The sequence below is a fragment of the Podarcis gaigeae genome (assembly GCF_964106915.1).
Source record: "Podarcis gaigeae genome assembly, chromosome: 13".
NCBI classification, from domain to species: domain Eukaryota; kingdom Metazoa; phylum Chordata; class Lepidosauria; order Squamata; family Lacertidae; genus Podarcis; species Podarcis gaigeae.
The window spans coordinates 39,037,386-39,060,833 of record NC_139689.1 but is presented as its reverse complement, the minus strand read 5'-3'; the positions used below and the strand labels follow the sequence as shown (position 1 = coordinate 39,060,833).

The 23,448-nt window shown below is 49.0% G+C and overlaps 2 protein-coding genes across 5 annotated transcripts in view; one reads left to right on the top strand and one right to left on the bottom strand.

The window, feature by feature from the left end:
- The window catches only part of CLEC11A (C-type lectin domain containing 11A), an 89,212-nt gene that overhangs the window by 48,420 nt on the left and 17,344 nt on the right, over positions 1 to 23,448 (bottom strand). The window contains exons 4-5 of one of the 2 annotated variants that reach the window (XM_083709832.1): positions 20,714 to 22,784; positions 20,193 to 20,467 (exon numbers count right to left, since the gene is read on the bottom strand). In XM_083709832.1, the coding sequence (XP_083565958.1) occupies positions 22,384 to 22,784 (401 nt within the window). In that variant the 3' untranslated portion in view covers positions 20,193 to 20,467; positions 20,714 to 22,383. The remainder of the gene's footprint in view (positions 1 to 20,192; positions 20,468 to 20,713; positions 22,785 to 23,448) is intronic. The other variant, XM_083709831.1, reaches the window with a different exon arrangement.
- Positions 301 to 18,445, top strand: LOC310829957 (E3 SUMO-protein ligase ZBED1-like; the record flags this gene model as incomplete). 3 transcript variants are annotated; one of them, XM_083709178.1, is made up of 6 exons in its annotated part: positions 301 to 549; positions 1,525 to 1,594; positions 3,499 to 3,761; positions 13,178 to 13,242; positions 13,591 to 13,748; positions 15,818 to 18,445. In XM_083709178.1, the coding sequence occupies 6 exons, from the start codon at positions 301 to 303 to the stop codon at positions 17,842 to 17,844; spliced, it is 2,832 nt and encodes a 943-aa protein (XP_083565304.1). In that variant the 3' UTR covers positions 17,845 to 18,445. The 3 variants fall into 3 exon arrangements, with proteins under 3 accessions (XP_083565304.1, XP_083565306.1, XP_083565305.1); XM_083709180.1 differs by having other exon boundaries at positions 319 to 336; XM_083709179.1 differs by having other exon boundaries at positions 388 to 498.

Here is a 23,448-nt window from a genome sequence, read left to right as displayed (position 1 = left end):
GCTTCCCTAAGCGCCCGCCCCTAGAAAGGGAGGAGCGTCTCTCATTCCCCACCCCCTCCCGCTCCTCGTGCCCCTCTCCTCATTGGCCGCCAACTCGGCGGAGGGAGGAGGCGGAGGGGGGAAAGCCCGCCTATTCTTGCCTTCCGCGCCGATGGAAGGCGCTTCATAGGCTGGGGTGGCGGCGGAACTCTGGGCCGCGCTCTCATTGGCCGCTGACCGCCCAGCCGGTGGGAAGGGATTGGCGAGGCCGAGCGTTCCATAAGGAAAAAAGCGAGGGGAGAGAGGGGCGGGGGAGCGCAGATGAGGCTGCGAGCGGCGGCCGGTGTCGCGCGGCGGGCAAGTTTGCAGAACCGGAAGCGGGAGGGAGGAGCGAGGGCGGGAAGGAAGGAGGGCGAAGGGCCGCCTCCCCGCTCCGCCCGCGCGCTCCTCGACCCTCCCTCCCACGAGGGCGCCCGCCTGGAGGAGCTGCCGCAGCGGCATCGATCCAGCTCCGCCCAGGCAGGGCGAGACTTGGCCGGCTTCTCGGGGTTCCTTCCTTTGAGGAGGGAGGTGGGGCAGGCTGAGAATAAGTGTGTGGGGGGGGTCATTTTATTTATGCAATAAGGGTTGGGGGCGTGCAGGTGAGAGGGGAGCTGCTGCTGCTGTTGCAGTGACTTGCGAGGAGACGGGCATTGATTTGCAAGAGCGGGGCTTGGTGTTGTAGATGGACGGGTGTCCGGGGGGGGGGCTCTGCATGCAGACGGACTGGGGGGGGGGAATGAGGCGGAGAAGCACTATAGGGGAGCCTGGGTGGGGGGTCGACGTCAGGTTTAGGGGCGGTGGGGAGCTGGATTTGGGGCTGAGCCCGTCCAAAGTGATTGCCTCGTTGTTTGATTGGAGCTGTTCTCCAGCGTGGTTCTGAACGGGGTAGGGGAGGCAGCCAGTACTGTATTGGGATCACAGAAGCCCCATCTAGTTGTAAAACTGCATGGGGCCACGAGGGTCATCCAGTCCAACCCCCTGCGAGGCAGGAATTTTGAGCCCAACGTGGGGCTCGAACCCACAGCCCTGAGACTAAGAATCTCATGCTTTACTGACTGAGCTATTTGTGGGGGACTAGTGAGGGGAAGGTGACTGTGATCCACCGGGAAGGTGATGGGCTCCTTCTGAAGAAAGGAGGTGTTGGAGTTTGATATCAGCATGGCCAATGTTCTAGGTTAGAGGAAGAGGGTAGATTCAGGGTTGGGGAGGGGGGTGTCTGCTGGAAGAAGGTATTGTTTGTGTGAAGAAGGTGGCCATGGGTGTGGTTTGGGCAGAAGTTGATGTGGGGGGTCAGTGTTGTTCTGGGATGGGGAACCTGTGGTAGCGCTAGATGTTGTGGGACCATTGGTCCTGCTGCCTGAGGCTCATGGGAGTTGGATTCCAGCGGCATTTGGAAGGCTACCGATTCCCCTTCCCTGCTCTTTGGGAAAGGATTTAAGGTGACATGGATTTCTGGTGTGAGAAGTACCAACTCTAAACACTTCCTCCCTGTTAACATTATAGGCTTCACGATTGTACCACACCATGCAAGTAGCTGAGGATGTCTGCACCAATTTTGAGGATGAGCTACTCTGTAAGTAAAAGTAAAACCTTTGTTTCTGCCCCATCCCAAACATATATGATCCCTTTCCCTTTTTGTAAAGGAGCTCCTAGCCCACTTAGTCACAAATAATAAATTATTATTTTAAGTGCCTGTGTTAAGCCATTTGTCATCTTACCCCGGGAGGAAGAGGAAGAACCACCAAATTCTCTGAAGCTTCCCTGACTGGCCACCTTCAGATATTTCTTACTCGCCACAGGTGATCAGTTGAGTGGCACTTTCACAGCCTGCCTTTCTTCATTTCTAATCTGTGATATAAAATATATTTGATTGCCAAATACTCAAAGAGATTGCGCTCGCATGCACTCTTTTTAAACTAACCTAGCTGTCTACTGAAGGGTGATCCTTTAGTGACAGCAAGTGACACAAGCAGTGCAGGCTAGGAATCCCCATTGACCCGCCTGTGTCAGTGGTTGACAAATTTTGACGGTCCATTAGAACCAAACCAAATTTCTCATCTCTCCTGCTCTAAACCCCTGCAGTAAGCCTAGCACAACTCTAGACAGGCAGTTTTCCCCAACTGCTGTTTAAAAACAATTGAGAGTTTTTCAGTCAGCTTTGCCATCTGGGCATAATCCATCAACTTGGTTTGCCATTCTTCTCTGGTAAGGACTACCAACTCTGGGCCAATAACATCCGCGCAGCTGTTGTTGTATGCATAAAAAGTCTTTTCTGCTCCTTCGGAATGTCAGTACCTGTAATTCCTAATAAAAAAAGCTTTTGTTTTTTTAACAAAAGTTATTTTAAACATTTTTTTATTTCATTATATATCATCTCCCAAAAAGCTTTTCTTACCTTACAAGTCTACCACACATGATAAAAGGTACCTTCTTTTTCTTTACATTTACAGCAAATATTTGAACTTGTCTTGTACATTTTTGCTAACTTTGTAGGAGTCAAATACCACCAGTACATCGTTTTCATATAATTTTCTTTCAATGTGGAACACGCCATAAATTTCACATCTGATTTCCATAATCTTTCCTGAAAAACTCAGAAACCAAGAGGATGAAAACTTTATAAAATAATGGGGGAAATTTATAAGTTATCTAGGAGACCGCTGTAAGCAGATGGAAACAAGAGCAGGATTTTGACTCACTTGTAGCGTAAAAAACAGTATATGCTCTGATATAAAAAAGTATGCAGTTGTAGACATTTAAGATAAACTCCGTGGACAGGCATGGGGGGAAGTTGTGAGATTCGGAGAATCTCTATATACAGTATGATTTTATTGCTGTGTGTTTATTTGTATTTTTCTATTTGTAAAATGAATAAAATGTCTTGGGGAAAATCATAGAATCATAGAGTTGGAAGAGACCACAAGGACCATTGAGTCCAACCCCCTGCCAAGCAGGAAACACCATCAGAGCACTCCTGACATATGGTTGTCAAGCCTCTGCTTAAAGACCTCCAAAGAAGGAGACTCCACCACACTCCTTGGCAGCAAATTCCACTGTCGAACAGCTCTTACTGTCAGGAAGTTCTTCCTAATGTTTAGGTGGAATCTTCTTTCTTGTAGTTTGGAACCATTGTTCCGTGTCCGCTTCTCTGGAGCAGCAGAAAACAACCTTTCTCCCTCCTCTATGTGACATCCTTTTATATATTTGAACATGGCTATCATATCACCCCTTAACCTCCTCTTCTCCAGGCTAAACATGCCCAGCTCCCTTAGCCGTTCTTCATAAGGCATCGTTTCCAGGCCTTTGACCATTTTGGTTGCCCTCCTCTGGACACGCTCCAGTTTGTCAGTGTCCTTCTTGAACTGTGGTGCCCAAAATAAAAGAATTGAGAGTAGCAGAACCTGTTGACATACCGAAAGTCAGCCTGCGATTTGTTGGTGAAACCAGATCTGCTTCCATTTCTCTTTTCCCCCACAGTCTGTGAAGACTGCCGCCTTTACTTCCGGGACTCCTGCCCGCAGCACGGACCACCTACCTTTGTGGCTGACAGACCCGTTCCAGAAAGGGCTCAGTCCCGGGCCCTTCTCTCCTTGCCGGAGGGACTTCTAGTCAAGGAGCGGTCCCAGGGAGGCCTCGGAGTCTGGAGCGCCCTCCCAGCCCTGCCTCGTGGCTGCATCTTTGGCCCCTACGAAGGGGAAGTGGTACGGGAACATGGCGACTGCACCCGGTATTCCTGGGCGGTAAGGCACACGATTCTCCCATCGTTTCCCCCTAAAACGTGTAGCCTGGCCTCCCAACTCCACCAGGCACAATAACACACCAGGCGGATCTCTCCTAGGGCAAAGCACTCTTTGTCTCCTGCCTTGTTTGCTAACAGAATTTCATTTACATACCATAGAATTATTCTTTGAGGTTAAACGCAGTAAGGAAATACGAAAGCTTTCTATGCATTAACAACACAGCACTTCAAATTGGATCCAAACTAAGTTAGCTATGCTTTAGTTCAGGAATAGGGGACCTTTCTTCAAGCAGAGGGCCACACACCCCTCTTTCCCCCTCTTGTCTTCCTAATTGTTTAAACCAATTCAGGAACCAAGAACTTATACATCAACCACTAATAATGAACCATATGTTGTCAATATTACTTTGCATTTATTATGCTATTTTTGTGATACACAAATGACATGAGAAAACTTGGTACAGTGGTACCTCGGGTTACAGACGCTTCAGGTTACAGACTCCGCTAATCCAGAAATAGTACCTCTCGTTAAGAACTTTGCTTCAGGATGAGAACAGAAATCGTACGGCAGCAGTGGGAGGCCCCATTAGCTAAAATGGTGCTTCAGGTTAAGAACAGTTTCTGGTTAAGAACAGACCTCTGGAACGAATTAAGTTCTTAACCCGAGGTACCACTGCATACTTATTTGTATAACATTATTCTTGTTTATAAAACCCAATAATAAGATTGGCAGAGGAATTCTCCCCAAAATATGAACACTGGATATGGAAACAGGCATCAATATTTGTATAAACTTGTTATCGGTATATTTAAAATAAAAATACACAATTTAAAAGTAAAGCAGAGGGCCACATTTCCTTCCTGAGCAGCCTCCCAAGGGCCGCACTCTAGTGGTGGGTGGGGCCAGAGGCAGAAAGTAGGCAGAGAAAGAGATGTGACCATTTGTACAACAAGCTACGTTCAAGCCGTGCACAGTTCAGAGAATTCCACGTTCACAAATCTCCATCTGGGCAAGAGGCGTCTTCAAAGACTCATTCCATCCCCGCAAAAGCCCTGGGGGAGCAGGGTGGAACAAGGCCAGTAAGGGAGAGATGTGGCCTGGCAGGCAGGATGAGGCTAGAGGGCCACATTGGGACCCTCAGACCTGAGGTTCCCCGTCCTTGCTTGGGTCTCAAATCAATCACTAACTTGTCCTGTCGATTTCCATGGGACCAGAGCATGCCTAGCTTTATCTGGATCCAACCCAACTAGGGGAAACTGGCGAAGAGGGTTGCCTGCTTCAGCTGAGTAATAGGAAAATCTCCATACCAAAAACTTCTTCCCAGTTCTTCTTCAAAGTCAACCCTAAGGAAATTGCCATCACTGACGTGTGCAGTGGTACCTTGGGTTACGTACGCTTCAGGGTTACACACTCCGCTAACCCAGAAATAGTGCTTCAGCTGAAGAACTTTGCTTCAGGATGAGAACAGAAATCATGCTCCGGCAGCAGCAAGAGGCTCCATTAGCTAAAGAGGTGCTTCAGGTTAAGGACAGTTTCAGGTTAAGAACGGACCTCTGGAACGAATTAAGTACGTAACCAGAGGTACCACTGTACCTTGGGTTAAGAACTTTGCTTCAGGATGAGAACAGAAATCGCACGGCGGCGGCAGGAGGCCCCATTAGCTAAAGTGGTGCTTCAGGTTAAGAACAGTTTCAGGTTAAGAACAGACCTCCGGAACAAATTAAGTACGTAACCAGAGGTACCACTGTATTTGCAGTGTGAGAGCATATTTTTTTCCCTTCCATTTTGCAAATCTGGAATATTTTTGGCAAGGATTGTTTTGCGACAAAGGGTAACGGTGCACTAACTGGAACAGGATGAGATCCAGAGGGGGAAAAAATCGAGCTGTGGTGCCAGAAAATAAAAGCCTTATCTTCAGCCAAGTAAGAAATGCAGGATGGCTTGTGTAGTCATACAGGCACTGCCAGGTTTTATTTCTTTGAAAAGTTTCTATCCCTTGTGGCATCACAAGCAAGCTTGCAAATATAACAGTGATGTGTCGGAGCTACATTTGTTATTAAATAACTCTTAACGTTGCAGTGTGTGGTGGATTACATAAACATAAAGCCTGAAAACTGAAAATATAGGGTATGGGCATTTTGTTATGTTTTGTTTCAAAATGCCCGGCTGCTGTGGGAAGATATATACAGTGGTACCTCAGGTTAAGTACTTAATTCATTCTGGAGGCCCGTACTTAACCTGAAACTGTTCTTAACCTGAAGCACCACTTTAGCTAATGGGGCCTCCTGCTCCTGCCGCGCCGCCAGAGCACGATTTCTGTTCTCACCCTGAAGCAAAGTTCTTAACATGAAGCACTATTTCTGGGTTAGCGGAGTCTGTAACCTGAAGTGTATGTAACCTGAAGCGTATGTAACCTGAGGTACCACTGTATGTGTGTTTCATTGTGTCAAAGGCCCAATTCAGAACAGAAAAGGGGAGAGTGCACCAATCCAAAAAGAAAGGAAACTTTAAGGTGTGCAAAAATATTGTTTCCTTTTCACAATGCCTTTGAGGAAAATTTTACTCTGGGCCACCATAAAACATAGCACTGTTCTCTCTTTATTTCCCCCCTGAGACATCACCCCCCCACCCCCTGAAATGCAGTGGGCCAAATAAGAGTATTTGTGTCCCTGGAAGTTATTTGGCTGTTTGTTCTAAAGCCCACTTCATGCGTTTCAAGAGTGAAATACATCTTTGCAAAGATGTGCACACAAAACACTAGCCTCATATGGGCATGTGTTTGCCTTCTTCACATGGGTTTAGCATCCGCATTCTTTTGCAAACAATAAGCGGTTAAGAGGACCCGTGTTTTTCAGCTTTTAGAGGGACCGCTGACAAAGAAATTCCTTACAATTCCAGTGTAAATAATTGTGTTGCAGTGTGCGTTAGCCAGCTTCCGCGTCCGAGCAAATTAAATGCAGAAATGTTTATTTCAGGCCCTGTCTGCACTGTGCGTTTAAAGCAGTATCATACTGCTTTTAACAGTTGTGACTTCCCACAGAGAACCCTGCCGTTTGTTAAGAGTGCTGAGGAAAGTTGTTAGGAAATCCCAATTCCCCTTACAGAGCTACAATTCCCAGAGTGGTTTAACAACCAGTCCCCCTTTCCAGGGAACTTTGGGAGCTGTAGTTTTGTGAGGGGAAGAGGGCTCTCCAAACAGCACCCTTAACAAACTACCATTCCCAGGATTCTTTGGGAGAAGCCATGGTTGTTTGAAGTGGTATAACACTGCTTTGAATTTAAAGTGCAGAGATGGGGCCATACATTCTTTAACGTGTCTAATAATGTGTGACCTCTTTATTCCATTTTTGAGATTTGGCAGTATTGGAGAAATTGGGGTTTTTATAAATATGTGAGGAGGGTAAGAAAGAAAGGAGGGGTGTTGGTGTTAAAGCCCTAAATGGCCTCGATCCTGTATACCTTAAGGAGCGTCTCCTCCCCCCCCCCATCATCCAGCCCGGAGACTGAGGTCCAGTACTGAGGGCCTTCTGGCGGTTCCCTCGCTGCAAGACGCGAGGTTACAGGGAACCAGGCAGAGGGCCTTCCACCCTGTGGAACGCCCTCCCAGCAGATGTCAAGGCAATAAACAACTATTTTACTTTTAAAAGACAACTGAAGGCAGCCCTGTTTAGGGAAGTTTTTAATATCTGACACTGTATTTTTTAAATATTTGGTTGGAAGCTGCCCATAGTGGCTGGGGAAACCCAGCCAGATAGGTGGGGTATAAATAATAAATTATTATTATTATTATTATTATTATTATTATTATTATTATTATTATTATTACCAAGCATCCTTTGGCATTTGCTGAGGGCTGATGGGTGCTCAGGCCTGTTCCAGTTAGGCCCGACCACCTTTCCCCCCGGCTTGATTATTCCTTGCAGTGTGTGGCTTCCAGCCACTCACCATTTTACCTTTCCAACACTACTGTATAGCGGCATTTAGGAAACTGAAAATGGCAGATGGCTTTGTTGCTGCTGGCTGCCACTACCACCAGTAAGCAGGCAGTACGGGGTGGGGTGGGGGCATTAGGATTTGTGGGAGGGTCCTTCGTGTCAAGGCACACTAAATGGCACTTTGCCAAGGATCGCTCAACCCAACTACTGGCCCTGGCAGGAGGCCATGAAAATACTGTGATGGGTAAAGGACAAAAGGAAGCTATCATGCTCCTGGCTTACCTGGGCCTAGCCAGGATTTATGTTAAGAGGGCAGGCTTTAGGTTGGCAGGGGAGGAGACAGAACAGAGCTATCTGCAACCCAGTTGGTTAGTTAGTTAAGCATTTTTATTTACTTACTTGATTTGGGGGGAGGCAACTTCCCCCCTGCCCTGCCCATGCAGTGGCTTATTTCTGGGTTTTTTCTCCACATATCTGATAATGACAGTCACCTTTTTTAATTTTATCCCACAACCATGAGGACTACAGACTTGCTTAAAAAGTAACGCTGAGCTTCTCAGAAAGTTTTGCTTTTCACACCATGCCATGTCTTAGCCATGCAATACCATAGGTGACTACAGTCATACCTCAGAAGTCGAACAGAATCCGTTCGGCTTCTAAAATGTTTGGAAACCAAGGCACGGTTTCCGATTCGCTGCAGGAGCATCAGACTTTCGGGTTCCAAAGAACGTTCACAAACCGGAACATTCACTTCCAGGTTTGCGGCGTTTGGGAGCCAAAATGTTCGGCTCGCAAGGCATTCAGAATCCAAGGTACAATTGTAAAGGTAAAGGGACCCCTGACCATTAGGTCCAGTCGTGACCGACTCTGGGGTTGCGGCACTCATCTTGCTTTATTGGCTGAGAGAGCCAGCGTATAGCTTCCGGGTCATGTGGCCACCATGACTAAGCTGCTTCTGGCAAACCAGAGCAGCGCATGGAAACACCATTTACCTTCCCGCCGGAGTGGTACCTATTTATCTACTTGCACTTTGACGTGCTTTCGAACTGCTAGGTTCGCAGGAGCAGGGACCAAGCAACGGGAGCTCACCCCGTTGCAGGGATTCGAACCGCCAACCTTCTGATCGGCAAGTCATAGGCTCTGTACTTGATCACTATAATGGCCTTTGTGGTCCACTGCAAATCTAGTAGAGAATCTAGTTGTGCAGCAGTTAGAGCCTGTACCCCCATTTGGAGGCCACAACTCCCCATCATCCCCCACTATTGGCCATGCTGACCAGAACTGGAGTCTCAAGAACATCTGTAGGGCCACCAGTTCCCCATACCTGGTTGTCAGACTCAGGGATACTCCGGCTTAAATTTCCCATTGGCCACCAAGCTGACTTGGGCCAGTTGCCGTCTCTCAGCCCAACCTACTGTGTTGTGATGATAAAGGGAGTGGCAGCAGGGGTAATATCACCCTGAGCTCCTGGAGGAGAGTGGGATAAACATGTGACAAATAAAATCCCAAACCAGTTTCCTTTGGCCGCCAAGACCAAACGGTTGAGTTGGTTGTGCCCCAAAAGGTCCCTGGAGAAAGATTTGTGTTTTGACACAATGTGGGGCTCCAAAAATGTACCTCTGGGTCACCTTGAGGCTTCCTCTTTCCACAGCTGCCTTCGGTTTGCCACGAATTATAGCATTACGAAACGAAACAACAACAACAGAAATGCCCTAGACTAAATGGTGGCTGTATTTGTGGACACAATGATGTCATCCTTCAAAGGCATCTGTGGTTATTTGAGCACCTGATTCTGGCTAAGATCGAGCTGTAAGCCTTAGATTGAGGTGCCACCTTTCAGATCTTTTGTGCTAACTTTGACTTTGAATTAAAGATGCCAGTTTATTTCAAATTTTGCATAAGCTGGAGGGGGGGAGAGAGATTTGGAGGAGGGAAATTAACACTTTCCTCTCCTATGGCAAAAAATTATTTAAAGGAGGCAAATCTCTCATTTATGTCAATGGGGAATTTCCCTCCAATGTAAATACTGGCTTCAGGGAAGGAATTTTCTCCCAACGGCAGCAGGGAAAGAAATGGTTAAACCGCCTCTCTGTGCTTGCTTTGATGCTATATAGATTTATCACCACCCCAACTAATACCTGTGCATATCTTTATTTATTACAAGTTCAATGCAAAGGCATCTAAGTCTAGTTTTGGCTCCAGGGGAAATCTTTCCTAGCTGTGCTGAAGATCTTTTGCTAAAACTGTGGCAATACAAAATAAAATCCACAATTGGATCTCCTGCTGTGATTTCCATTTAATTTGCTTATGTTCATCATTTAGGCCATATTTCTGACCAAAGCTCTCTCTCTTCAGGAGTTGGACAACAATATAAACTGCAGAAAGTGATTTTTCCTAAAACTTTATAAATTACGAAAATTCGAAGGGAAGCAAGAACATTTGGAAAACGCAAAACTGCCAGCGTTAAATTAATCACAGACGGCAACAACGAAGCAGAAAATCAGCGGCATATTCAATAAAACCTCATTAGTCAAAGGATACTTGAAATAGATAGGTCTGCAAATCCAGATTAAGCCACTGTTAATGATTATGATAGATAATGGCCACTGGAGGAAGGCAGCTGAATAAGAGCTCCCTGGGGAAAGGGATTGATTGTTGAACTACTCTGCGACTTGTAGTTCTGTGATAGGGGTCTCCTAGCAACGCTTGGCCCCCTTCGCAAACTACAGCTCCCAGAATTCAGTGGGGGAGCCATGACTGCTTAAAGTGGTATGAGGCTGATGGTAGGGTTGCCATATTTCAAGAGGTAAAAAACTGAACACAAAATGTTGAGATTTTTTAGGGCAATCGCCCAATACCCCACCGCTGCTGCCACGCCAGAGCCTGAACCAGAGCAACCCATGCGCACAAACACACATTAAACCCCAAAACCAGGACATTTGCTTTAAAATGTAAAATCCCCCCCGGATGGGCATGTAGGACCCCCAAAAGAGGACATGTCAGGGAATTCTAGGACATATGGCAACCCTACTCATGGGAATTGGAGTCTTAACAAATATGCAGAAGGCCACAGCTTCCCCAGACCTGCTCTAAGCCTTATAAAGGCTGATTGTGGGCTATGGATCTTTCCACACGTGCAATAAAAGGTTTAGTTCAGCTGATCCTCAAACCCAAGCACCTTAACCCCAAGACTAGCACAAGTCCTTATTCAGTGGCAGTCAATTCTCTTCTGTCCACACTGATGAGGTGGTCGAGAGAGTTGTTTCTGTTTTTAAATGTGGTTTTTCTGCTACATTTTTAACATTCTTTTTAAACCACAGAATTGTAAAGTTGGAAGAGACCCCAAAGATCATATAGCCCAACACCCTGCAATGCAGGAATATGCAGGTGTCCCCATACGGGGATTGAACCTGCAGCCTTGGTGTTATCAGCATCATGCTCTTAACCAACTGAGCTATCCAGGCTGATAGAACCTGACCAAGGCCACAGAACTCAGGCCTCTTGCACCAGACTCTCTGTCCATCTCACTCAGTATTGTCTACTCTTGATAGGCAGAGTGGTCTTTCCCAGCCTGGCCAGGTAATATCAGTCATTGGACCTGGGATCTTCCGAAAGCAAAGTGCATGCATGCTCTAGCAATGAGCTATTTCATCTTCCCTCTGTGTTGCCCTTGCCCTCAGTTTTGACATCTCAGCAACCCCAGGAGATCGAGAGCTAGGTAAGGCTGGGAAAAATTGCAGCATGCCCTAGCCACCCAATATATATTTTTTTTAATTAAAAAAAAATATTTATTTATACAACAAGAAAAAACAAGAAAACACACACACACACACACACAAAAAACCACAAGTATCAAATTACACACAAATTACAAAAATAACCATAGACGCATAAGTTTCTTGACAAACAATAAAACATCTATTGGTCTTAACACTAAAGACCCAACTTCCCGTCTATTCCATATTTCAAGTTCAAATTACTTATTGCCAATACACATTCTTTTCATAATTAAACTTATTCTCAATAAATCTAATTTCTTCTCTCTACCTAGCAACTATTACTGAAGTTCCTCGAATGCTGCAACAGAATTTAAACTACTATATTTATTTTTCAGATATTCTTTGAAAACCTCCCATTTAGAAACAAATTCCTGTTTGGATTTATTCTTTATTTTTTCTGATAAACCATCTAATTCGGCATATTCTGTCAGCTTTTGGATCCAATCTTGTATAGAGGGGATTTCATTACTCTTCCATTTTGCTGCGAAATGGAATTGGGTGGCCTAGCCACCCAATAAGCTTCCTGGCCGAGTGAGGATTTGAACTCTGGACTCTCCAATCTGAGCACAACACTCACCGCATTGCAACAACCGCTTGCATGCAATTAATCCTTCCTTTGCATCTTAAGAGAGAGGAAGTTCGAGAACCAAGGTTCCACTGTAACTGATAAGACCTTGGATGACTTGCAGTTGATGGGTTGCATGGGTTTCTGGCTCCCAGTTGCTCAACAAAGGCAGTTTCAGAAAGGCTGTTGGCCCTACATACACACAAAATTGACTGGAGTAGATATTGATTTGTATTAGCTACCTGTAAATTATCTCTGTGTTTGACTTTATGGGCTGAAGAGAGCAATTGGCTCCTTTTCCTGAGCTTTTCTGGATTGAGATCTCTGGGTCACTATTTTGTACCCGGCTTCAGTTAGTAGACCCTGGGGGTAGTCTAGATAATAATATTTTTTAAAAAATCTGAAAACTTGCTCACACCTACTTTAAGGCATTTGACGCTTTTCAGAACCACTGTAGATGGCGCTCTATTCCCTTTCGAAATGCTTTCTGGCTTGTCTCTGGCTTGCAGACCTGAAATCCACCTTAGGCTGCCAAAAGTGATGGGTTAGTGTACAGTGAGAGTGACACACACACCTGGGCCCAGATCGTGGCACACTTTTAAGCCATCCACTTGGAAGCCCAGCCCTGTCCCTTGGGGCTGGGGTGCCTGCGATATCAGGCAAATTCTTAAGGGTGCATCGAGAACTATTTTGCAGGAGGGTTTCACATTCCTACTGGGAAATTCAGATTTGCACATTTGGAGTGCAGTAAAAGCACCCGATATCACCCTAGTGCAACAAATCCACTTTAGGGGAAAAGAAATAAGACTTTTTTGTGGTTGGGAAAGTACCAGGAAAATGCACCGGGAAGTGTGGAAAGAATGAATGATGGGGGGGGGGCAGGGAGAGAGATATAAAGAGCCTGCTGGGAATTCAGGATGACTGCTTACTGTCATGTAACCTCCCCACAAGCAGATCAGAATGGGTGATCAGTTAAGACTAGATATAATCTAACCTTTGCACAAGTTTTGCGCAAGCAAATCTAGGATGGATGCTCTGTAAATACATACAGAGGAGCCTTAAGGTAGGGGTTGGGTGAGAGCGGAGCTTTCGTTTCGTTCTTCTTCTCCTTCCCTGATCTTTCCATCCCTCCTTCAGGTGCAGGACAACGGCTCCTACTTCTTTGTTGACGCGTCGGATGATTCTAGATCCAACTGGATGAGGTGAGCCCCTTGAGAGAGAGGCCCAGCAGAAGTAAAGAAGGGAATATACACCCGTCCCAGCTTAGCTGCGTACATTATATCCATGGAGCTACACACACACACACACCCGGTGATGAATTAGGTTTAGCAGCTTTTCAGCCGCCATAGGATGCTGGAGTGATCCCCGTGGTGAATGCTTGTTTAGTCATAGGGGAGTGCTTCCAGCCTCCTTGCAGACTGTGGGCTGGCTTTACCCTGGAGTCGTACTGCTGCGGCTACCGCTCGGTGCATCCACCAGCGAGTAAAGCATGACGCATGCCCCCCCCCAAAAAAACCACAGTGTGACTCATCCCCGCTTCCTCCCTGCAGATATGTGGCATGCGCCTCCACCGAGGAGGAGCAGAACCTGACTGTTTTCCAGTACCGGGGCTGTATCTACTACCGGGTCTGCCAGACCATACCTGCCGACACCGAGCTGCTGGTGTGGATAGGGGAGGAGTATGCACGCACGCTGGGATTACGCTTAGGTAGGCAAAAAGAAGAAGAAGAAGAAGAGGGGGAGTGGGACATGTTGCAAGGCCTCCTGTCTTCCCTTCTCCCTGCAGTCTTGTAATCACCTAAGGAAGCTGCTGAGCACCAGGTCTGACAATTGGGATACTCTTGACCGGTGGCGGTTTTTCTGGGATCTCCTGCAAACGTCCTTCCCACTCCCTGCTGCCTGGTCATTTTTAAACTAGAGGTGTCAGGAATCAAACCTGGGATCTTCACAGCAAAGTGCCGTGAGCCCAGTTAGGGACAAAGTGCACCCAAGAGCCAAATGATCGGGGTTATCCTCTTTTTAAACATACCCCATGACCCTCCCCAATGCTAACAGCAGCCACAAAACATTACCCCATTGAGGAAATAGTTCCTGAGTTTCATTCCTGGCATATGACCTAGAAACAGGAGATAATTTCGGCCCTGGATTTAATAGTTCTATTGTGTGGAGTTGGGGTTGGGAGTCCTCTTTGCATTGCAGTGTGCATTCCTTCACTGAATTCAAAATGGGGCAAGCCAGCCTCACTGCTTTGAGGGCTCTTCTCATTCTCCTGAGTGGGGTCACTGGGCGTTTTGTACCCCAAGTCTTGCCCCAGTGGTGCCACTGTAAGGAATACTGTGGCATCTTGGCTTGTGGTCATATTCCTAGGCTCCCAGGTTACCCATTAAAGGGTCTCTCTGGAAGAATATATTTACCCCACAACTAGCCTTCATTTCCCATTATTGCCAAGTTTTTGTTGTTGTTAATGCCACATTTATTTATTTTTAAGTTTTTTCCTGCAACAGAATCAAACCAAAGCAATTCACAGTACATTCGTACCTTGGATCCTGAACGCCTTGGTACTCAGATGTTTTTGCTTTCGAACGCTGCAAACCTGGAAGTGAATGTTCCGGTTTGCGAACGTTCTTTGGAACCCGAACATCCAGCGGGGCTTCTGGAGCTTCCTGCACTTTGGTTTCCAAACGTTTTGGAAGTCAAATGGACTTCCGGAACGGATTCTGTTCAACTTCCAAGGTACGACTGTACAATGTTGCTTAAATGTAGACCCAGCCTAGCACACTGTTTGAAGAGCTGGTGTACACAGCTTTGGGATGGAGTGGCAAGGGGTCATTCACTTGCCGTGTTCACCTTTGCAGCCCCCTTTTCCCCCTGCACTTGGGTGGGTAAGAAAGAAAACGCCCTCCCTGTTCTCCCAAGCTTGGAGCCAAGGAAGGCATTCTCCCTAAGCCTTGTGCTGTGCTCAGAACAGTTCCAAAGCTCAGCATGGCACCAGGTACAAAAGCAGGAGAAGTATAGGGTCATGGCAACTGCACATGCGAAGTGGCTGTCACAGTTCAAAGTTTGTGGGTCCCTACTGACCAGCCACTGGGGATAAGGAGGTACTTTGGAATTCGGATCCATAAGAACATAGAAAAAGCCTGTTGGATCAGGCCAAAGGCCCATCTGGTGCAGCATCCTTTTCTCACAGTGGCCAACTGGATGCCTGTGGGCAACCCATAAGCAGGATCTGAGCACAAGAGCACTCTTCTCCTGCAGTTTCCAACAACTGGTACCAAGAAGCATTGCCGCCTCTTGACACTACTGCTTGGTGGGTCTGATGCCAGTTGTGGTTCATCCACATCCAGGAGGTGCAAAGGTTCCCCACACATAGAATCACAGAATTGTAGAGTTGGAAGGGACCCTGAGGATCATCCTTGCAAAGCAGGAATATGCAGCTGTCCCATACGGGGATCGAACCTGCAACCTTGGTGCTATCAGCACTGTGCTGTAACCAACTGAGCTATCCAGTTTGGTCTATTTTTCCAGCAGCAGAGATGGAGGTCTCTTTAGCCATGGCCAGATGGTTGAACAGACTTAACAGGGCCCTAACCTGGAGTGTTGGTTGGGGGGAGGTGAGGGACTGTGCTGCTAAATAGCATGGAGGGGGTAGTGGTGGGAACTCCCATGCCACAATTTGCTCACCCCACAACAGCAGAGGGACTGTTCCAGGGTTGGCTGCCTTGCACCTCGGCAGATGTAGCGGACCCTCACCTTTGCACTGTTATCTCTCCCTTCCAGGCGAGCATTTTAAGTACGAATTTGGCGAGAAGGAGCTGCTGATGAAACTCTTCCAGGAGCTGCACCTCAAGACCCCGCCGCCGCCTCCCGCTCCCCACGCCCCTTCTTCCCGCACCCAGTACCTGTGTGGAGATGCCGCCGCCTCTCCCCTGCTGCCCCTCCACAAGTCAGGCCTCCCCCCGGGAGGGAGCCCTTTCCCGCTGCTGGAAGGAACGCAGAACCTGGTGGGGCTGGGGAGGGCGCAGAGCCGCTACTGGACTTTCTTTGGGTTCCAGGGGGACGCCTATGGCCGCATCCTGGACAAGAGCAAGATCATCTGCAAGCTGTGCGGAGTCCGTCTCAGCTACAGTGGCAACACCACCAACCTACGCCAGCACCTCATCTACAAGCACCGCTGCGAGTACAACCAGCTGGTTGGGACCCAGACGGCCGCTCTGGACAAAGGCGTCCTGGGGACGGCGAGCGAGTTTGGAGCCCCCCGGCCTCCCGCCCCGGGCAGGACCACGCGAGCGGTGGCCGACTTCATCGTGCTCGACCTGATGCCCGTGGAGGTGGTGGAAGGAGAAGGGTTTGGGCAGATGTTGGGAGTCCTGGATCCCAACTACAAGCCCCCAGATGCCGCCTCCCTGGCCCACACGGTGCTGAGGGACATGCACACCCACGTGAAAGGGAAAATCTGGGAGCTGGTGCGGACCCTGCCCCAGTGCTCGCTCAGCTTGGACATCTGGCGCCACAGCAACACCCTCACCTACCTCACTCTCACCGTGCACTACGTGGACGACTGCTTCGAAGCCCGGGCGAGGGTGCTCTCGAGCCGCCCCATCCCCGAAGAGCCCAGCACCGACAGCCTGGCGGAGGCCCTCAGCGAGGCGGCCAAGGAGTGGGGGGTCCGCGAGAGCACCTCGTACACCGTCGGGGGCCTTGGGCTCACTACCCAGCAGGCCGCGGCGGCGCTCGGTTGGACCGCCCTGCCTTGCATCGGGCAGGCCTTGCGAGCTGCCATGGAGGCTGTGCTGAGCCAGCCGGCAGCGCAGGGTGCCTTTGAGCGGCTACGGCGCCTGGCGTCCTGGGCGCTGGCCGGGGCAGGCCGCAGCGAGAAACTGTGGGCCCAGGAGCCCCTCCTGCAAGCGCACCTCGGCCGCTTCCTGCGGGACGGGGGCAAGTGGCACAGCGCCTATGCCGTCCTGCAAGGCCTGCTGGAGCACAGCGACCCTCTGGCGGGGCTCGGCCCCGACGGGGAGGCGACGCTGCGCCCCCAGGACTGGGCTGCCCTTCGGGACGCGGCCAAGGTCCTCAAGCCCATGGCCATTGCTACCTCGACGTTCACCAAAGACCCCTTTTCCAGCCTGTCCCTTGTCAAGCCTGTGCTCACCAGCCTTCTCTATAAACATCTGGTGGGCAGCGAGTGGGACTCCGCCTTGGCGCTGGAAGCCAAGGCCGCGGCCCAGAAGGAGCTGAACCAGCACTTCTCCAGCCCAGACGTCAACCAAGCCCTCAACCTGGCTTGCGCCCTGGACCCGCGCTTCCGCGGCCTCGACTTCCTGAGCCACTCGGACCGCGTGGAAACCCTCCACTTGCTCAAGGCGGAAGCGTCGCGGTTGGCAGAGTCGCCGGCAGTGCAGGCCTCTGGCCCGCCGGGCATGGCCTTGCCCCCATCACCGCCGGCCAAGGTGCCAAAGCAGGATGCAGGCATCGAGTTCCTGCTGGGGGACCTGTGCAGCATGCGCGCCGCCTCGGGCGCCAGCTCGGCACATCAGCAGGTGGAGCAGGAGGCCAGCAGCTTCCAGTCCAGCAAGGCCTCCGCCCTCGGCCAGGACCCTCTGCAATGGTGGAAGACGCACCACACACAGTACCCGCTGCTGGCCCGGGCGGCCCGCAAGCTGCTTGGCGTGCCTGCCACCTCGGTGCCCGCGGGCTGGCTATTCAGCAGCGCCGGCGACGCCATGCACAGCAAGCGGCAGGCCCTGACGCCAGAGCACGTCGATATGCTGGTGTTCCTCCATGGCAACCGAGCCATGCTCTATTAGGACACGGGGAAAGAAAGTCGGTGGCTTGGGTGGGCAGGGCACCCTTCTTTGCCTGCCCCCCGATGGTGCGAGGGTGGCAAAAATGCTTCCGGAGAACCCTCTTCCCTTCCTTCTTTCCTCCCTTCTTTCTTTCCCTGTGGGACAGGCTTAATGCTCTGTGGTTTTGAGAGAGAAGAGGGTGAAGAGGAGCAGAACAAACCATTTGGGCGCTTTTTTGGAGAGGGGTGGTGGTGCCTGTCCATCAGCCAGAAACAGCCTGGAGCGAAAAGGTAATAGATATGGCCATAGTAGTCATTTTGAAGAATAGGAATGGTCCATTTTAAGTTTGGGGGGGCGGAGAGGAGGCTGAGGACAGAAGTGCTCCATCAAAGGGGTGGGAGGCCTGATGTGAAGGAATAGTCCACGTGCCACAAGGGAAAAGGGGTGTGTGAACATGAAGGAGGAGGTGCGTATGGCTTGCACAGCGCGTCTCTCGCTTGCATTGCAGCCCCATTTTTCTCTCCTGCTTGGTAGAAGATGCGCAGCAGCAAAGGACAGGGATGTTCCATGAAAGGAAAGGAGAGGGAGCATCTGAGGACAGGAAAGTAGGGGGGGAGGAGTAGAGGTGGGGCTGGAATATTCCATGTGTGTAGGGGGGGAGAGGTGGAGCTCTGACTGAGAGCAGGGAGGATTTTGGGGAGTTGGATTTGGCAGGGACTCCGATAGAGGAAACCACAGGAATTGAAAAGCAGGGGGAATATACAAGGAGCTCACATAGGAAGGTGGAGGAAGTGGGACAAAATAGCAGAGTGGAATATTCCAAGTGGGCTGGATTGTAATTAGCCATATATTGCAAGGGGGTGGGGTGGAGGATTGCAATTAGGGGAGGGGAAAGAGGCAGTTTTTCCACAGTACGTATTGTGGATTTCCAATTCCCTCCCCTTAAAAAAAATTATATATAGAATATTTATGTATATTGGTGTTCAGGTGTTCTTTGAGCTTAAAGGCAGGGGATGTTGATGGTTTAATATCCCAAGCAGCAGTTTGAGGAGGGATCTAATCAGAAAACAAACATCTGCCCCCTTTCATTTCCTTTTTCTAGGGTACTGGGCAGGGTGGGGGCATGGAGAAAATTATGTCTGGGAAATCCCTTCAGGCCCCGAGCTGTCTCCCTTTGCACCTGAAATCATGTGATTGCCTTCTTTTCTCTTCCATGGCGTGGGGTGGAGGTCCCAGGCACAGATTAGAAAGACTCCAAAACAGAGTAAAGAAAAAAGAGGGTGTTTAGAGGACACTGGCCCTCCCCTCTTTGGGATCAGAGATGCCCCCCCTCTGGTCTACCACCCACCCTTCTGGGGCAAGCAGTCAGTTAGCATAATAAACCAAAGAAAGTATTATCCCATTCCTTTCTACACTCCCCCCCCCCAGTTCGTTACATACACCCCTAGTCCAGTTTGCATGTGGCTGAAATGTGTCTCTCCAGAACATGGAGGAACAAAGCTGAAAACATGAATGCATGTCTTTTCTCTTTCCTGCCCCCTCCCCTTAATGTCACCCCCACATTTGGGGGGGGGGTGGAGGCAGCTTGGAGGAACAACTTGGGTTTCATTTTTTAAACCTCCCCCCCCCCCGCTCCCCATTCAGTATTGGAACATGTTTTCTTTTGTGTGTGTTTTTCAAAAATTGAAATTGGTGCTTCAACAAGAAAATAAAAGTATGCTTTATTTTAAAAGGGCGCTTCTGGTTTTCTTAAGAAGAGTGAACAGGAAGGGGGGAGGGGGGAGAAGCAGCTGAAGAGATTTACCCCAAGGCAGCAGGTTCATGGCCTATGGCAGCAGCAGCCTTCACCAACTGGGACCCTCCAGATATTTTGGATTAGCACTGCTCCCTGGAGCTGATAGGAGTTTTAGTGATTGAATCGTGGATTGTAGAGATGGAAAGAACCCTGAGGATCATCTAGTCCAACCCTGTCTGGGTAGCTCAATTGTTAGAGCACGGTGCTGATAACACCAAGGCTGCAGGTTTGATCTCTGTATAGGACAGCTGCCTATTCGTGCATTGTAGGGGGTTGGGAAAAAATTATCCTCAGGGTCCCTTCCAACTATGCGATTCTATAATCCCCTGCAATGCAAGAATATGCAGCTGTCCCATGGGGGGATCGAATCTGCAACCTTGACGTTCTGTCAGCACCACGCTTCCTAACCAACTGAGCTAACCAGTGATCATCTCAAAGCACCTTATGGTGGAGGCCGCCCTAGAAAGTGGCACAGTATAAGGGAGCTGCATACAAGAGAAAAACTCCACTGGCAATGGTGAATTTAAATTGCCATCTGACTCCACAGTTCAGCCTATAACTTCTCTCATGTGGCGTCTCTGCTTTCCCCTCATCTGCCCACACTTTGCAGGTGCCAGAGCCCTCAGGTTTTTAGCATTCCCCTCTTTGAGCTCCTAAAGTGCATTCAGCAACAGCTTATAGGCCCTAGTGAGGGAAAGAGGCACACGGTGAGGAATTTCACCTTCGTGTCTTGCTAAACATCCTTCAGGGGGGGGAGAAAGGAAGGCCCAGCTCCCTCATAGAGCTGGCCAGCAACATAGGGTGATAAGACACGTGAGCCTAAACTGGCTTAGGCCTAAAACTCACTTGCTAGGCACTATGTACGTTTCCGAGCACAATTCAAAGTGTTGGTGCTGACCTTTAAAGCCCTAAACGGCCTCGGTCCAGTATAGCTGAAGGTCTCCACCCCCATCGTTCTACCCGGACACTGAGGTCCAGCTCCAAGGGCCTTCTGGCAGTTCCCTCACTGCGGGAAGCCAAGTTACAGGGAACCAGGCAGAGGGCCTTCTCGGTAGTGGCGCCCTCCCACCAGATGTCAAAGAGAACAACAACTACCAGACTTTTAGAAGACATCTGAAGGCAGCCCTGTTTAGGGAAGCTTTTAATGTTTGATGTATCGCAGTATTTTAATATTCTTTTGGAAGCCGCCCAGAGTGGCTGGGGAAACCCAGCCAGATGGGCGGGGTATAAATAATAAATTATTATTATTATTATTATTAATAATAATAATAATAATTCTTGTTGCACTTGGTGGGGCTTACTTCTGAGTAAATGTCCTTAGGATGGTGCTGCGCGAAAGGTCGGGTGCAGAGGGAAGCAGAGAATTTGAAAGCAAGTTTGTCACCCGTCAGTATTTTTGCCTATATAGGGTAGGTCTGCTGTCCCTGATGTTTTAAATATATGAATATAATTGCTTCAGAATAAAGGTTTGCCGTGCTGAGGAATTTATGAGGGGGCTCGAAAAGGGGTTGATGCAGAGGAGCTGTCAAGACAAGCTGTGAATGAATTTGTGCAGGTCTGTTTAATTCTGAAGCAGCCATTTTGTACCCAAAGTTCCCACTCCTCATTGTAGCTTGAAGGGATGCAGTTCAGACCTGGGAAAGTATTGAGCACACTCTCCTCTTAGGACTGCTCTTCTGGTCAAATGGAAACTTTTCTTTCACTCAAGAGTAGGCCCAAGAGGGCCCAATCCATATGAGGGAGCAGAGAGTTGACTGCCACCATCAGTTCACTGCCACTGACTCCAACGCACCAATTATTTGTCACAGAAAAATTGGCCGTGCCACCAAGGCCACACTGCGTGACAAACGCCATGTTTAGTTTGACCCTCAGAGTGGAGAGAGACAGACAGCTGCGTTTTCCCAGGCATGATGGCTTCTCGACCTGGAACTGAATGGTCTTAAGTGTGCAACAGGCTTATGGGCGTAGCCAGTGGGGTAAGTAAATAAGTAAAAATATGTAACTAAAAGTAGAAATTGTAGAAAGATTTCTGAGCACTTGGGGGCAAAAGAAAGTCACGAAAAACAACTGTTGTTGAGACATTTCATTCTGAATCTGCTAGACAGAACCAGACAGAGGATGATGACATGGGTGGGTGCCCTGCCCCTCATAACATAAATTCTGACTAGGACCATGAACAGGCTTCGGGAACAGAGCCACAATTCCAACAACAACAAAAATCCCCACCCTCACTTTGAGGTGTGTTGCATGCCAGGCCCCCTAAAAACATTTTAGTACCCAAGAGATCCTGTTAGAATTACAATTGCCGAATCGCCATGCAGTAGATAAAGCAAAACTCTGGGACATGCAGGGCATTTTTGGCAGCCGGAACCTGTGCACCTCTCCATTGCCATTTTAAGAGAACGAGGGAAGTGTTCATGGTGAGTTCTGGCATCTCTTTTTCTGGGGGGGTGGGACACTAGGGACTTGAAAAATTCCTGTTTGCAAGACACAGCATTTCCTCCTCTCTGAGGGGGCAAGGTGCTTTTTATTATGGTGTGGGGGCTACAAAATAAGTGGGATGTTTTGGCTAACAGGGCCACCAGTAAGAGTGTGTGGTGCGTGCCTTGGGGTAAGGTTGGGGGTGCGAAAAATGGGGCAGAGCACACTGCCTTCCAGAGGCTGTAGCCCCACATAGCCCAGACATGCTAACCATTGCACTGTAAGCGGAAGGATACCTATGGCGACCATGCACACCTGGGACTGGACCTGAGACAGCCGCCCCCCTAGAGGCGGTACTCGCAGACGTAATACATCCGCCGCTCGCAGTCATTGTCCCACCATTTCCCGTCGTCTGAGCTGAGGGACACGCAGTTCTCCCGGGCGCCGCCGTTGGGTTGAGTCACCAGGAAGTCGCGGTACCAGTCGAAGACGGACACGCGCTGCCCATTCTCGAAGAGCCACAGCCCTTCTGAGCGCCGGTCATTGATGCCCACCCAGACAGGCCAGTTGTTAGGCTGGAAGGCATCGTAGAGGTAGCGGCGCAGGAAGGCCAGCTCGGTGGCGTCTGCTGGCATGGCAAGGTTCCCTCCCCTGAGCTCGCACAGTTTTTGTGATGCATCGTAGACCTCGAAGTTCTTGAAGATCAGGAAGCATTTGGCGTGGGTCCGGCGGCCTCGCAAGCAACCTTGGGATAGGGCAGAGAGTGTCATGGTTACAACGGCAACTGCTGCTACCTACGGCTTGCAATTCCATCAAGTGGAATGCAAGGAGATGGGTCTCTGCCCCAAGAAGCCTGCAGTCTGAACATGGGGGCAACAGAGGGACTGGACATCCTGAAGAATGGAGGCCTTTCATGGCCTATTTTTTTTTAAAAAAATTTACAGTCAAATGAAATCATGGGCAGGAGGGAAAAGGACAAAATAATTAGAACAGAGAAATTTTGTGAAAGATAAAGATCTAATGCAGTAGAAAAGGTTTGAGTAAAAACGCTGCAGAGCTGAGGGTTGGAAATAGTGTGTTTGATTTGAAGGTCAATGTGAAAATGTTTGAAAAATAAGAATAATAAATTATAGAAATATAAAGAGAGAGAAACCCCTCCACCCTCACATCTCAACCTGAGCTTAGTGTGCTGGATTCGAACAATCCCCCTCTGTCCCTGAATAACCTTTGCTTTGATCCTTATACTCCATCAGCCCTGAGCAGCATATGAAATCCTGACTCTCTGACACACATACACACACACACCACACAATCTTGACACCAAAAGGAGGACAGCTTTTTGAGCTAAAGGAGGGATTTGGCAACTGGCGGCCTCAGGAGCTCGGTCCAGCTCTCAACATGGCTTTGCA